The sequence below is a fragment of the Malus sylvestris genome, chromosome 14 (genome assembly GCF_916048215.2).
Source record: "Malus sylvestris chromosome 14, drMalSylv7.2, whole genome shotgun sequence".
In the NCBI taxonomy this organism is placed as follows: domain Eukaryota; kingdom Viridiplantae; phylum Streptophyta; class Magnoliopsida; order Rosales; family Rosaceae; genus Malus; species Malus sylvestris.
In genome coordinates, this window is record NC_062273.1 from 7,945,202 (window position 1) to 7,958,844 (window position 13,643).

Consider the following 13,643-nt stretch of genomic DNA (forward strand, 5'->3'; position numbering starts at 1 on the left):
TTATTTGTTATTTGTATTTTCCAAAATTAAAAAAATAAACTAATTTTTATCAAAGTGGTGCACACATGGAGTCCATGTCAGCCAAGATGTAGGATCTATGTGGTCCACATCATCAGTTAATAAAATTTTTAACGGCAGATGATATATTGCAACGTACTGCAAAATTCAGGTGATCACTAAAAAGAATTAAAATTCAGATGGTAATCACATATTAATTTTCTCAAACACACAATCGATCCAATGGTTTGCAGAGCTGCAATGGAGAAGAACCAACTGCAAGTCCAGACCTCCCCGGGCCCCCACCAAACTGCAAGACCAAGACTTGAAATTTAAGTTACTCTCCTTCTGTCTTAAGTCTTAGCGCACCTGTCGGCAGTGCAACCACTTGAGCGAGAAAGAAAGCAAACGCTCAACAGCTTGCTCAAATCACACGCAGCCGGCAGCTCAGCTCTCGACATCTTGTTACTGTACAGAAGCAGCGCTGCGAGTGGATGTTTGTCGATAGGAGCTCAATACTTGTCGATACAGCTTCTGAGTCGAGCCATTTCTGACTGAGGAGAGGAGTGAGGAGGGAGAGACAAATTTGGGGTTTTGAATTTCGTTTCAATGTTGGTCCAAGAACGCAACGGAACCAAATCCCCAAAGTACGCTCACTCCAACTCTCACTCTCAGAGCAGAGCATCCCTTTCCTTCGCTCCGAATCTCGATTTCTCCACATGGGTTTCCGAGAATCTGTACAAAATCGTCACCGTCGTGCTTCTGATCGTCACTGTCGCTGCCCTCTTCGTCCTCCGTAATATTGGCGACACCGCCGCCTTGCTCTGCTTCGAGACCCAGGCCCAGAACCTCGAGAAGATTCGGATGCCGCAGCTCGAATCCACCGTCAAGACAATCTCCGACACCTCGTCTCCCTACGCCAGCTTCCGGTCTGAGAAGTGGGTTGTCGTTTCCGTCTCCGATTACCCGACCGACTCGCTCAAGAAGCTCGTGAAGCTCAAGGGGTGGCAGGTCCTGGCAATTGGGAACTCCAAGACGCCGTCAGATTGGAGCCTCAAAGGTGCTATCTTTCTGTCCCTTGAACAACAAGCTCAATTGGGCTTTAGGGTTTTGGAGTACTTGCCTTATGATTCTTATGTTAGGAAGAGTGTGGGTTACTTGTTTGCGATCCAGCACGGCGCGAAGAAGATCTTCGACACTGATGATCGCGGAGAGGTGGTTGGTGATGATTTGAGTAAACATTTTGATGTGGAGTTGATGGGAGAGGGTGCTAGGCAAGAGACTATATTGCAGTATAGCCATGAGAATCCCAACAGGACTATTGTGAACCCGTATATTCATTTCGGGCAACGCTCTGTGTGGCCGAGAGGTTTGCCATTGGAGAATGTTGGTGAGCTTGGCCATGAAGAGTTCTACACTGAGGTTTTTGGTGGAAAGCAGTTTATACAACAGGGTATATCCAATGGACTTCCTGATGTCGATTCTGTGTTTTATTTTACACGAAAATCGGGTTTGGAAGCTTTTGATATTAGGTTTGATGACCATGCCCCGAAAGTGGCGTTGCCGCAGGGAACAATGGTGCCTGTTAATTCTTTCAATACAATTTACCATTCATCGGCATTTTGGGGTTTGATGCTTCCTGTTTCTGTTAGCACAATGGCTTCTGATATATTAAGGGGTTACTGGGGGCAGAGGCTTTTGTGGGAAATAGGTGGATATGTTGTAGTTTATCCCCCAACTGTTCATCGGTATGATAGAATTCAGGCATATCCCTTTTCTGAAGAGAAGGATCTTCATGTTAATGTAGGACGTTTGATCAAATTTTTGGTTTCCTGGAGATCGGGTAAGCATAGGTTGTTTGAAAAGATTTTGGAGTTAAGTTTTGCTATGGCCGAAGAGGGGTTTTGGACTGAGAAGGATCTGAAGTTTACTGCTGCTTGGCTTCATGACTTAATTGCTGTAGGGTATCAGCAGCCTAGATTAATGTCATTGGAATTGGATCGGCCTCGTGCAAATATTGGTCATGGGGATACAAAAGAGTTTGTCCCGCAAAAGTTTCCATCTGTTCATCTTGGAGTTGAGGAATCAGGAACAGTGAACTATGAAATCGGAAATTTGATTAGATGGAGGAAGAATTTCGGGAATGTTGTGCTTATCATGTTTTGCAGTGGACCTGTGGAACGTACTGCTTTGGAATGGAGATTGCTTTATGGGCGGATATTTAAAACTGTGATCATTTTGTCTGATCTAAAGAACATTGACCTTGCTGTTGAAGAAGGAAAATTGGAGAATGTATACAAGTAAGTCCTTTTTCTCATGAATTTGAACCTCATCTTGCTTATATCGCTTTTACTAGATTACTTTGTTGGCTTTCAATCATGTTTAATTATGTAGTTCCACTTCGGATATTCTTCTGGGTAGTTGGGGAGTAAGGTTTAAGAAGAGAAGGGGATGCCGTGCTAATCAATTGAAACTTGTGTTTGATTTAGAAACATTAATCCAGGGATTAGGTTAGATACAAGTTTAAGTGATATCAAAATTCTGGACATTTGAGTTTTCTATTTTTAAAGGTATTGATTAATTGTTGCAATAACAACCGGAATAAACCATCTTGATATAGTTGTATTAGAGTGCTTATAGTTTAAGACTTAATTAGGCGTAGTAGTGGATGATAATAGGAACTTAAACGTGCAGTTAACAGTAAAAGTAGGGCATCTTTTGAGGCATGCAAATTCATATAACTGGATCCATTTGCAGTTAATATTAGAAATTTACTTGTAAAATTTAATGTACGTGGGTGGGTACATGTCATTTACGAATAGTTAGTAGCATCAGTGACCTAGCTAAGTTACACAGAGTTCATCATCTATAAGAACTTTGGGATTGATGCCAACATTATAGGTTTTTGTCATCAAGTAGGAGATGTCATTCTTAGCTCTGTTCATTTCTTGAAGGCACAGTGCAGAAATTTTCATCACTTAAAGGGGTTGTAGTCTCGGGGGACATTTATTTATTTTTTGGTAGATATTTGGTAGATATCTGCATTATTGATCCCACAACATATTCAGTAGCTTGTTACCAGAATTTGAGATTCAATTGCATGTCTTCCTGTTATGATATTGTTGAATTTCTGCAGTTAATGGTTGGTATTAGTTATACCCAAAAACCCTGCGGTTTAGAAAAGATTTTAATTTTAGAGGAGTATTTTTGTTTTTCTTTTCTTCTTGGTTTTGTGAATTGGTGCCTTTTGGTATGTCCCATATGCTAGTTACATTTATAGAATTTCCGCTAAATAAGATGAGTTAACTGAAGGCAGCTTCAGAAGCAGGTCCTGTAACCCCCAATTCTATATTTTAGACTTCAGAGTCTGTGCATAGCGTCTGTTACAAGGTATGCTTTTAGTTGAAGCACTGTTGAATTGCTTCTTTAGAAAGCAAGTTTGGTAGTTCCGCTGTCAATTTTACTTTTCCATAGGCATTCATTTTCATTGTTTATATTGATGGCAGAAATGGTTATATGTGAAATCCTACTATTTTTCTAGCATTTTGGTTAGAGACTAACCTGGAATTAGTTAAGTTGGGCCATCACTAATTTTCTAGTTGTGCTTTTTAATGTTTCCTTACAGGTACATGCCCAAAATATTTGATCAATATTCCGGTGCAGATGGATTTTTATTTGTTCAGGACAATACCATTCTTAATTACTGGAATCTTCTACAGGCAGACAAAACTAAATTGTGGATTACAAATGAGGTGACATGACTTTTATTAACCCCTTTCGGCATTTCTTTACACACGTATAAACCTTCCATAAAAGGAAAATAGATACAAAATTCAAATTCAAATCGTTGTAGTATCACTTTCTCCCTCACAATTCAATGGGATTCAGGTATCCAGGTCTTGGAGTACAGTATCAACAAACGACAACTCAGATTGGTTTTCAAAGCAAGCAGGCATGGTAAAGAAGGTTGTTAGTATGATGCCAGTTCACTTCCAAGTCAGTTATAAGAACAGTGTAACCAGTCACAAGAGCATCACAATATGCAGTTCTGAGGTGTTCTACATTCCTCGTCGGTTTGTAGCTGACTTCGTTGATCTTGTTAATCTAGTCGGAAACCTAGAAATTCATCACAAGGTTGCCATTCCAATGTTCTTTCAAGCAATAGATTCACCTCAGAACTTTGACTCAGTGCTCAGTACAATGATCTATGAGGAACAACCACCTTCTACTAATTCTTCATCCTTATATTCGGCTAAAGTACCTGCGGTTCACCCATGCAATGTGACTAGCGAACAAGAGTTCATTAAACTAATACGAGTAATGGCAGAAGGTGACCCTCTTCTAATGGAGTTAGTTTGAAGGTAACTTCATCTCTTTTGGTACTAAAATTTAAAATACCATGAAAAGGGAGTAACAAAGAAACATGTACCATTTCGTTAACTGTCATACAGAACTCTTTTTTCGTTTATTTTTTTATTTTTTTTATTTTTTATTTTATTTTTGGGTTTTCATTTTCTGTAGGTTTATGTTTTACCATTCATTACTGATTGAAGATCCTCTCCCCCCCCCCCCCCCCCCCATGTATTCATCCATCTCTTTTTGCTCATCAATATATGAAATTAGAATTGTGTGTTCTACAATCCGACATTGACACTGTAGATTGATTCAAATTCTTGAAACTGGTACATTTGGATTTTTGTTAAAATGTTTATGTCTCAAACCTATTATCATCTTGGAAATATTAAACTCCCACAAACTTAGCGGTACAGATGGCTAACTGTCCAACCTTTATGTTTGGCTTTCAAAACCAAAGAGTATCTTGGAATTATGAAATGCTGTGCTTGTTTTGCTAGAAATTGAAATGCACTGAAATTCTGACAAAACATAAAATACTTAAATTTCATCTTGGTGAGTCGGGGTGGACATCATGAAAATAAAACATTCAAACTTTTTTTTTAAGATTTCTTGTTTCTTAAAAATGAAAGTTAAAAAGAGCTTACATGTAATTATTTGGGAATTTTTGAAGATTATATTAGAGAAAGCAGGAGGTATGATTCTCAGAACACATTACTAGTAAGAGTTAGCTCAGCAAGATTGTATTAGTTAGATAGTCGACGTCTCTTACTAATTCAGGGGAAAGGTAGGTAGCAGAGGATTAAGGATATTTCTTTTGCAACTCGTTGTTACAAAAATGCCAAATTGTAATATCAGTCGGGGGAATGAGTAAGATTGTGCGATTTCACTCATGACCATCCTTCTGTGAGGGAAGTGTCACGACCCGAAATCACTAACCGTACTGTCATCAGATTAAGAACCTGATAGTAATCAATACTGTTTCTGTTATTGTAGCATTTGAGAGTTGTCAATGCATGGGAACTGAGAGTTAACAGATGATGTGGAGAATGCGTTTGACAAATTGTGAAAACATGTATTTATAGGAATAGGACTTAAAAATCTGCAGGTAGCAGTACAGATACATATCCCCGACGGATTGAACTACAGTGGGGAACTGGTTAAAGAATTCACATTAGACACTAGACAGGTCCTAGAGGCTTTGCCTATGCTCCTTTTGGAAGGAGGAGCTGGAGGAAGGGAAGGGGGAGGCAGGAGCTCAAGTAAATCGTAGTGTTACTGATATTTTCAAATTAATTTACAGTGTTCTCAACAATGAGTATGAGTTTACCGATCGATTCCCTCAATTTTGTCTTCAACTTCTTGGTACAACTCCTTCAACTTCTCAATGTTCTCCTCTGCAGTGTCCCAGTAACCACGTCCGTTGGCCTCAAGGAATGTCTGTACCAGCTTCCTGAAGGAGTTTGGATTTGTTTTCATGAGCCTTTCCAACATCTCCTTGTCTTGAATGAAAGTTGTGTTGGCCTCTTCGTACACCCAGTTGTCAACTTGGCCAGAAGTTGCACTCCACCCAACTGTGTTAGTCAGCCTTTTCTCAATTTCACGAACACCCTCGTATCCGCTAGACAACATTCCCTCGTACCACTTAGGGTTCAACAACTTGGTCCTTGCATCAAGACGTACGGTCTCAGAGAGCGTGCGAACCTGCATTGCAACACGAGCTTGTTAATTAGGAACTTTGTATTTTTTGTGTATTCCGAGCTTCTGCGGTATAATCTGCTAAATCATTCCCCAGCTAAAAGTCTGAACTTAGAGTTGGAATAATCTAGTACACGTAGTGTGTCGATTCTCACCTGGGCATTAGCTGTGGTGGTGTCAGCAATGTAAGCACTGGGTTTCTTTCCATCCTTCCTTAGGCTTTGCACCAGATTGGTCGGATCCGAGTCAAAGTAGTGACTCACATCAGTGAGTGAGATCTCCGACGAGTCAAGGTTTTGGAATGTTGCCTCAGCTGTGCTCAGAGCCATCTCAAAAACTTTCCTGTTCTCAGCCATGCCTACACCAGGGGCATCAGAATCAAAAGCAAATGACTTCCTGCTTAGATACATGTCTTGCAGCTGCTTCTCATCATTCCACGAGGAGTTCTCCACAGCAAGATTTATATTGGAGGAATAGGATCCCGAGGCATTGGAGAAGATACGAGTTGCAGCTTCACGAACCCCTATTCCTAGGGTTTCTGCTTGCTCCAGTGCGTGCTTCCTGATAAAGTTTTGCTCCACTGGCTCGTCTAGTTCAGCTACCATCTTCACTGCCCGGTCGAGCAGATTCATCTGTAGACAATAAGATTTCGGTGAAGAATCGTAAGTAACTATTTTATATACTGTGAGTGCCATATGTTTCTAACATGTACCACAAGTAATGGGAAGCAGAGAGAGGGACAATACCTGATTGATGAACAGGTCTCTGAAGACGCCTGAGCAGTTGACAACAACATCAATCCTCGGTCTTCCAAGCTCTTCAAGAGGTACTATCTCCACCCGGTTGACCCGTCCGAAGGCATCAGCAACTGGTAATACACCCACCATCCACAAAACCTGAGCCAAGGACTCACCATAAGTCTTGATATTGTCTGTACCCCACAAAACGAGTGCTACAGTCTCGGGATACTTTCCCCCGTTATCGATCTTCTGCCTCTCTATCAGCCTCTCCACCACAATTTTTGCACTCTGCATTGCTGCTGTTGTGGGAATAGATTGTGGATCTAGTGCATGAATATTCTTTCCTGTTGGCAACACTTTCGGGTTTCTTATTGGGTCACCACCGGGACCTGGCTCTACATATTTACCCTCCAATGCTTGTTTTAAACTCCCTATCTCATTGTCAGCCACAATTAGCTTCAAGCATTCTGCCAAGAACACGAACAACGTTCTGAGCTTCTCCCTATCAGCCCTGTAAAATTTTGTGTTTGACAAGTACTGCACCCAAGGTTCGTTTATTCCGAACCCAAGGATTGAGGTCAGTTTATCAGCAACGTCAACTACCTGGCCCTTGCTATTCGTCGTACGCTCCACAAATGCATAAATTGCTCCCCGTGATGTGTCTGTTATTTGCCGAAGAAGCTCTACATCCTTCAATATCCCCTTATCGCTGCTTCTGTATATATCCTCTATGTCTCTTCCGGCTGTCTCAGCTAATATAGATGGGAGGGAAGAAATCCCTTCCTCTGGACGGTCAAGTGCAGCAATGTTAACCAGAGTTGCAACTGCTTCCATGGCTGTTGGAGGCTCACCAATGACGTGAAGCCCACAAGGTAACAGGCGAGACTCAATCTCCATGATTTTGGAATACACCTTTCCAACCACAAGATCTCGTTCTTTTGCTGAGATTTCCATTCCTTCTTCAGGTAGGTCTACGTCCTTGTCAAGATTGCACTGCTTGGCTGTGCTGATTATTGAGCTAACGATCTGTGACCCGCGGCCTGTGTCTTTCAGGGATTGGTAGGAGGAGATGAGCTCACTCAACTGCTTAAGACCTTTATAAAGTCCAGCATTTTCTGCAGGAGGAGTCAGATAGCTGATGGTGTTGGCATAGCTCCGACGTTTAGCTATCGTAGCTTCAGATGGGTTGTTAGCAGCATAGTAATAGACATTGGGAATGTTCCCAATCAGACTGTCCGGGAAGCAGGCATCACTCATTCCCACCTGTTTTCCAGGCATGAATTCGAGTGAACCATGTGTACCGAAATGTAGAACAGCATCAGCTTGGAAAATCTTTTCAACAAATGAATAGTATGCTGCAAAGCCGTGATGTGGGCTAGCAGATTTGGAGAACAGCAGCCTCATCGGATCACCCTCATAGCCAAATGTGGGCTGAACCCCGATGAAGACATTTCCGTACTGTTTTCCATATACCAATAGATTCTCTCCATCGGAGTTGAGGTTACCAGGAGGTTTTCCCCAGTTTTCCTCCAACGCAGTGGCATATGGAGTCAGACTTTGATATTCACGGACCCCCATCTTGTAAGCGACATTCAGATTTGGGCTGCTGAATTGAGCTTCTTTGTCATGAATTACATCCTCAATCAAGGCATCTGAAGTCTCTGGAAGGTTCTCAACGTTGTAACCATCTCTCTTGAGTTCTTGCAGAACAGCGAAGATTGAGGAGAAAACATTGAGGTAGGCAGCTGTTCCAACATTTCCTTTGTCTGGAGGGAAACTGAAGACTGTGATAGCTACCTTCTTTTCCGCCTGCATCAACGAACAAAGTTTATTCAGCGAATAATCACAGGGTGAAGACATCATGCTTAAGAAATACATTTTACTCGTGAACTGTTGATGATATCATAGCATGGAGGGGAAGAGGAATCATCCACGACCGCATCAGAGTATTAAAGAACCCGGCCTATATGGCATTCTACCAGCCAAAGTTAAAGGTACTTTAATTTTTTTTCATCCTCGTTGTGATCAAATTTCTATCTTAGATTCTTAAGCAATGACTAACACAAAGCATGAAACTCAAGGCGTATTCAAGGTTTTCAAGTTCATAATAATTCTTGATATGCCTGCTTAACACCCCCAACCCTCCCCCTGGGAGCCGAAGAAGTGCGGATTCATGAAATAAGTTCCTTTCTTTTGTAGGCATTTCTAAAGATATATGCAATTATAAAAGGTCGTACCCAGTGCACAAGGCTCCCGCTTTACGCAGGGTCTGGGAGAGGTGAATGTCGGCTAGCCTTACCCCCATTTATGGAGAGGTGCAATTATAATATTGTATATTGAAAATAGGCATGAAAGTTCTCTCTTTCAGTTTCATGTCAGGTGCTCGAAGCGACTTCCTTTGTTTTACGAAGAAATAATAAAACGTAAAAGTACATACCTTTGTCTTCCTTTTCAGTTCACCCCATCTGATTGCCCTGGTGCAGAGCTGTTCTACCCTCTTGTGAAGAGCATGTGATTTCCCTGCAATCACATTACAATATTCAGCAACACCTTGTAAATTTCGACTATAGCGGTTCACGCGAAGAGGAACAGAGACAACCAGAACAGCAAGGAAAGTGGAAACAAGTAGGAGTTAACTGTCTAAGCAATAAGGTAGGTAAATAACTTTGGTTCACTCATTCAGTTAAAGCACGGAAAGATTAATTTTTTCGGTTTAGCGTTCCAAACAAAAAGCCGTTTATCTTTCCGGCTTTCTCTTTAGTAGTCATTCCAAAGTGCTAATTGAAGACTGGTTATAAATTATGGACATCGTAAGAGAATGAAGCTTTACTGACCTGTTCTAGGATCCCGGCCAGCGAAAACAATGGGCTCCATGCCTCCGTCCAGCTCTGGGAGGGCCACCTGCAAGGCCACCTGAATTGGGTGCAAACCCAAAGTGCTATTCAACCACTCCTCGGTTGTTTGGAACACTAAAGGCACCGCGACAATGTATGGAACGTCGAGCTTCATCAGAGCTTCAACGGCCCGTGGATGATCCTGTCTTGCTGGCCCTCCAACAAGGGCAAAACCAGTAAGCGAAATTGCAGAATGGATAAATGGTTTCTTAGTAACAGGATCAATCAGAAACCTCTCAACCGGCCCTGAAAAGTCAAGCCCACCAGCAAAAATCGGTATCACCTTCGCCCCTCTTGCCTCCAGTTCCATGATCACAGCCACATAATGACTCTCATCTCCGGTAACAATGTGACTCCTCTGCAGAATCAACCCGACCACAGGCGCATTCGGGCTCTTAAGCTTCTCATTGGCATCCTTCCTAGTTCCATACCAATTCAAGTACTCCTTCACATCATCATACATACAAGGTGCCAAAGGGTGCCAAATTCCGGTATCCAAAAACAAAACCGGGTCTGAATACGGAATCTTCTCCCCTTTTAGAGCCGGAACATAAGACCCGGATATCATCTTAACAAAATTCTGCAAGTTATCCGGCGACCCTCCAAGCCAGAACTGCAAACTGAGAATGTAAAGCCTAGCATCCTGCGCCTTATCACTCGGCAAGTACTTCAACACCTTAGGCAAAGTCCTCACAAGCTTGAGCATGCTGTCAGCAAACCCGGCGGACTGCTTCTTCCTCTTGAATAGCTGGAAGAATGGGCTTTTCGATTGGCCGAGCTGAGACATGCTGAAAGATCCCAACTTGTTGAGCCTCATGACCTCCGGCATTGACGGAAACACCAACACTGCATCCATCCTGTCTCTCTGCTTCTCCACAGCCTCCTTCACTTTGATGGCAAGCTCCTCCACAAAAATTAACGACCCAATGAAAATGTTGGCGTCCTCAAGGTCTTGGCAGAACATTTTATAGGTGTCGGCGTCACGAAGCTCTTCGACTAGATAACCCACAACTTGGAAGGAGGCGTAGCGGTTGCCGGCGTTGAGGGACTGGACTGCAGCTGTGAGGGAGGATTGGTACTGAGCCTCCAGGACCACATAGACAATTTTGACAGTGGGGAGGCCCTGCTTGTTTTCAGGGACGATGCGGCGGACTTCCTGGGTGGTTTGGGTGAAGAGGCCATTGCCCATGGCACATTTCACTTTGAGGGAGGACTTAGAGCCCAAATTGGTGATATTTTTGGGGAGGAAGGAGTGGAGAAAGTATTGCTTTCTGGAGAGGGAAGAAAGTTGGTCTGCTTTTGTGTTGGGTAAGGTGAAAGGTGAAGATACCAAAGAAGCCATTGCCAATCAGCTTCTCTCCACCACCTACAGCAGAGACGACTCCTCTGTTTCAAAATTGAGGAGTGAGAAAGTGGATTTAGAGAGAGAGAGAGAGAGAGAGAGAGAGAGAAGCAGAGAGTTCTCTTTCTTTTTCTTTTGGTTCTGGAGAAGATTGGAGTCTTATAGTTTGTGTGGAGAAGAGAGGGAGGAGAGCAGAACTACAATTGGTGGGGGGAGTGAGGAAGAAACAGTTGGTTTTCATGGCCAGTGGTGGAAGTTGGGGACACGTGGCTTAATGGGTAGTCAGGGAATTATGAGGGAAGTTATTTTATGAGGTAGAGTTTCAATTTGGTCTACAATTTTTGGAGTGAGACTAGGAGTACAGAGAGAGAGAGAATAAAGAAGTGGGCAATAAGAGTGGTAATCTAATCTGTTGGGGACATTGTGATGGAGTTTGCTGCATTCTGATTGGCTGGAATAGATTTCTTATAAGGAGGCCTGAGAGAGACTGGATGATGAGAGAGAGAGAGAGAGAGAGAGAGAGAGAATCCTTAATTTCATTTTATTGCAAAAAAAAATAGTCTTTTTAGAAAATTTGTGTCCTTTTTAGTAAAAAAGGGGAGGATATTTTTTGTGTGAAATCCCTGGGACCAAGTATCGGAAGCATAAACTCCGAGAGAGAGAGAGAGAGAGAGAGAGAGAGAGTGAGAGTGTGTGTGTGTGTGTGTGTGTGTGTGTGTGTGTGTGTGTGACTCTTTGTGTCTGTGTTCACGGTTAAATGAGAGCCAGTTATAATCAACTGGAGAAGGCAATGACACATGACCCGCTTGGATGCAGGTCCTGCTTATACTCCGGTGTATCTTATACCGAGATTTTTGCATGATAGTTCTTGGATAAAGATTGAGGGTGAGCCTTGACGCAATGGAAATGTTTCTTCTTTGGTTTGAGTTATGAAAACAGCCGCTTTGCAAAGCAAGAGTAAAGCTGCATACGATAGACGTTTTCCCTGACCCTCGCAAAGTGGCGAGCCTTGTTGGTTTGGGGTCGTCCTTTAGTTCTTGGACAGATTCAATGGCCAAAGAAACAAATGTATAGAATACACCGGAGCATAGTTTAATTTTTGTGTAGAGCTCAGTTAAAATTCCGAATGTGAGTGTTTTCGAATGACCTCAAATTGAGTTTTCCATAAAGGCATGTCATATCAATTTAATTTCGTTGGCTTAGCTCAATTGGTTAGAATAGTGTGCATTTAGTATATTTGGAGAAATGATAACTACATATTCTCTTTCTCCCCTCAAAACCTTTTATAATCTTGTTCGTTGTTTATGTTTGAGCTATTCAATCGAAAATCTAGAAATAAAAAACCATGTATGAGGAAAAAGATAAAAAGAGCTTGATCATTTCCTATATTTGAGTGTACAATGATAATCTAGAAGCATGAATAGCAATTATGGAAAAGAAAAAGTGATTTAACAAAAAACGAGTACACTTACCTTCTTCCACGAGACAATAACACCAACAACAACAACAACAAAGCCTTTTCCCACTAAGTGGGGTCGGCTATATGAATCCTAGAACGACATTGCGTTCGGTTTTGTGTCATGTCCTCCGTTAGATCCAAGTACTCAAGTCTTTTCTTAGGGTCTCTTCCAAAGTTTTCCTAGGTCTTCCTCTACCCCTTCGGCCCTGAACCTCTGTCCCGTAGTCACATTTTCGAATCGGAGCGTCAGTAGGCCTTCTTTGCACATGTCCAAACCACCGGAACCGATTTTCTCTCATATTTCCTTCAATTTTGGCTACTTCTACTTTACCTCGGATATCCTCATTCCCAATCTTATCCTTTATCGTGTGCCCATACATCCCACGAAGCATCCTCATCTCCGCTACACCCATTTTGTGTACGTGTTGATGCTTCACCGCCCAACATTCTGTGCCATACAACATCGCTGGCCTTATTGCCGTCCTATAAAATTTTCCCTTGAGCTTCAGTGGCCTACGACGGTCACACAACACGCCGGATGCACTCTTACACTTCATCCATCCAGCTTGTATTCTATGGTTGAGATCTCCATCTAATTCTCCGTTCTCTTGCAAGATAGATCCTAGGTAGCGAAAACGGTCACTTTTTGTGATCTTCGCTAGATTGCTCCGGTCATTAGTGTGGATAAGTATATAAATGGATAGAGATAGGAAAGCAAACACAAGATGTACGTGGTTCACCCAGATTGGCTACGTCCACGGAATAGAGGAGTTCTCATTAATTGTGAAGGGTTTACACAAGTACGTACGTTCAAGCTCTCCTTTAGTGAGTACAAGTGAATGATTTAGTACAAATGACATTAGGAAATATTGTGGGAGAATGATCTCGTAACCACGAAACTTCTAAGTACCGGAGTGTGGTATCGTCTTGACTTGCCTTATCTGTCTCATAGGTAGATGTGGCATCTTCTCTGGAAGTACTCTTCCTCCATCCAGGGGTGGTATCTGTAACTGGTGGAGATGCACAAGGTAATGTATCAATTTCACTTGAAGCTTACTTGTAGTTTCAGGCTTGGTCAAGCGCGATACAAACCATGTAGTAGGAGTCCCCCAAGTCGCCGGGCTAGGGGATCTGTTGAAAGAGGTGATAGACAAGGTAAG

General features: G+C 42.3%; 2 protein-coding genes and 1 long non-coding RNA gene across 4 annotated transcripts; 2 read left to right on the forward strand and 1 right to left on the reverse strand.

The window, feature by feature from the left end:
* Nucleotides 1–202: 202 nt before the first annotated feature.
* LOC126600664 (probable glycosyltransferase STELLO1) lies at nt 203–4,702 on the forward strand. Of its 2 annotated transcripts, XM_050267272.1 has the most exons (4): nt 203–2,297; nt 3,623–3,749; nt 3,886–4,358; nt 4,519–4,702. In XM_050267272.1, exons 1-3 carry the CDS (start codon nt 607–609, stop codon nt 4,354–4,356), a joined length of 2,289 nt encoding a protein of 762 aa, XP_050123229.1. In that variant the 5' UTR covers nt 203–606; the 3' UTR covers nt 4,357–4,358; nt 4,519–4,702. The 2 variants fall into 2 exon arrangements, with proteins under 2 accessions (XP_050123229.1, XP_050123228.1); XM_050267271.1 differs by having other exon boundaries at nt 3,886–4,702.
* A 702-nt stretch (nt 4,703–5,404) lies between these two features.
* On the reverse strand, nt 5,405–11,476 carry LOC126600661 (magnesium-chelatase subunit ChlH, chloroplastic-like). The gene is made up of 5 exons (XM_050267267.1): nt 9,623–11,476; nt 9,226–9,308; nt 6,795–8,597; nt 6,204–6,680; nt 5,405–6,054 (listed from the first exon to the last, which is right to left on the reverse strand). Exons 1-5 carry the CDS (start codon nt 11,022–11,024, stop codon nt 5,677–5,679), a joined length of 4,143 nt encoding a protein of 1,380 aa, XP_050123224.1. The 5' UTR covers nt 11,025–11,476; the 3' UTR covers nt 5,405–5,676.
* On the forward strand, nt 8,593–9,247 carry LOC126600668 (uncharacterized). Its single transcript, XR_007615504.1, has 2 exons — nt 8,593–8,782; nt 8,988–9,247. It is a non-coding gene; the product is annotated as an uncharacterized LOC126600668 (long non-coding RNA).
* Nucleotides 11,477–13,643: the final 2,167 nt, after the last annotated feature.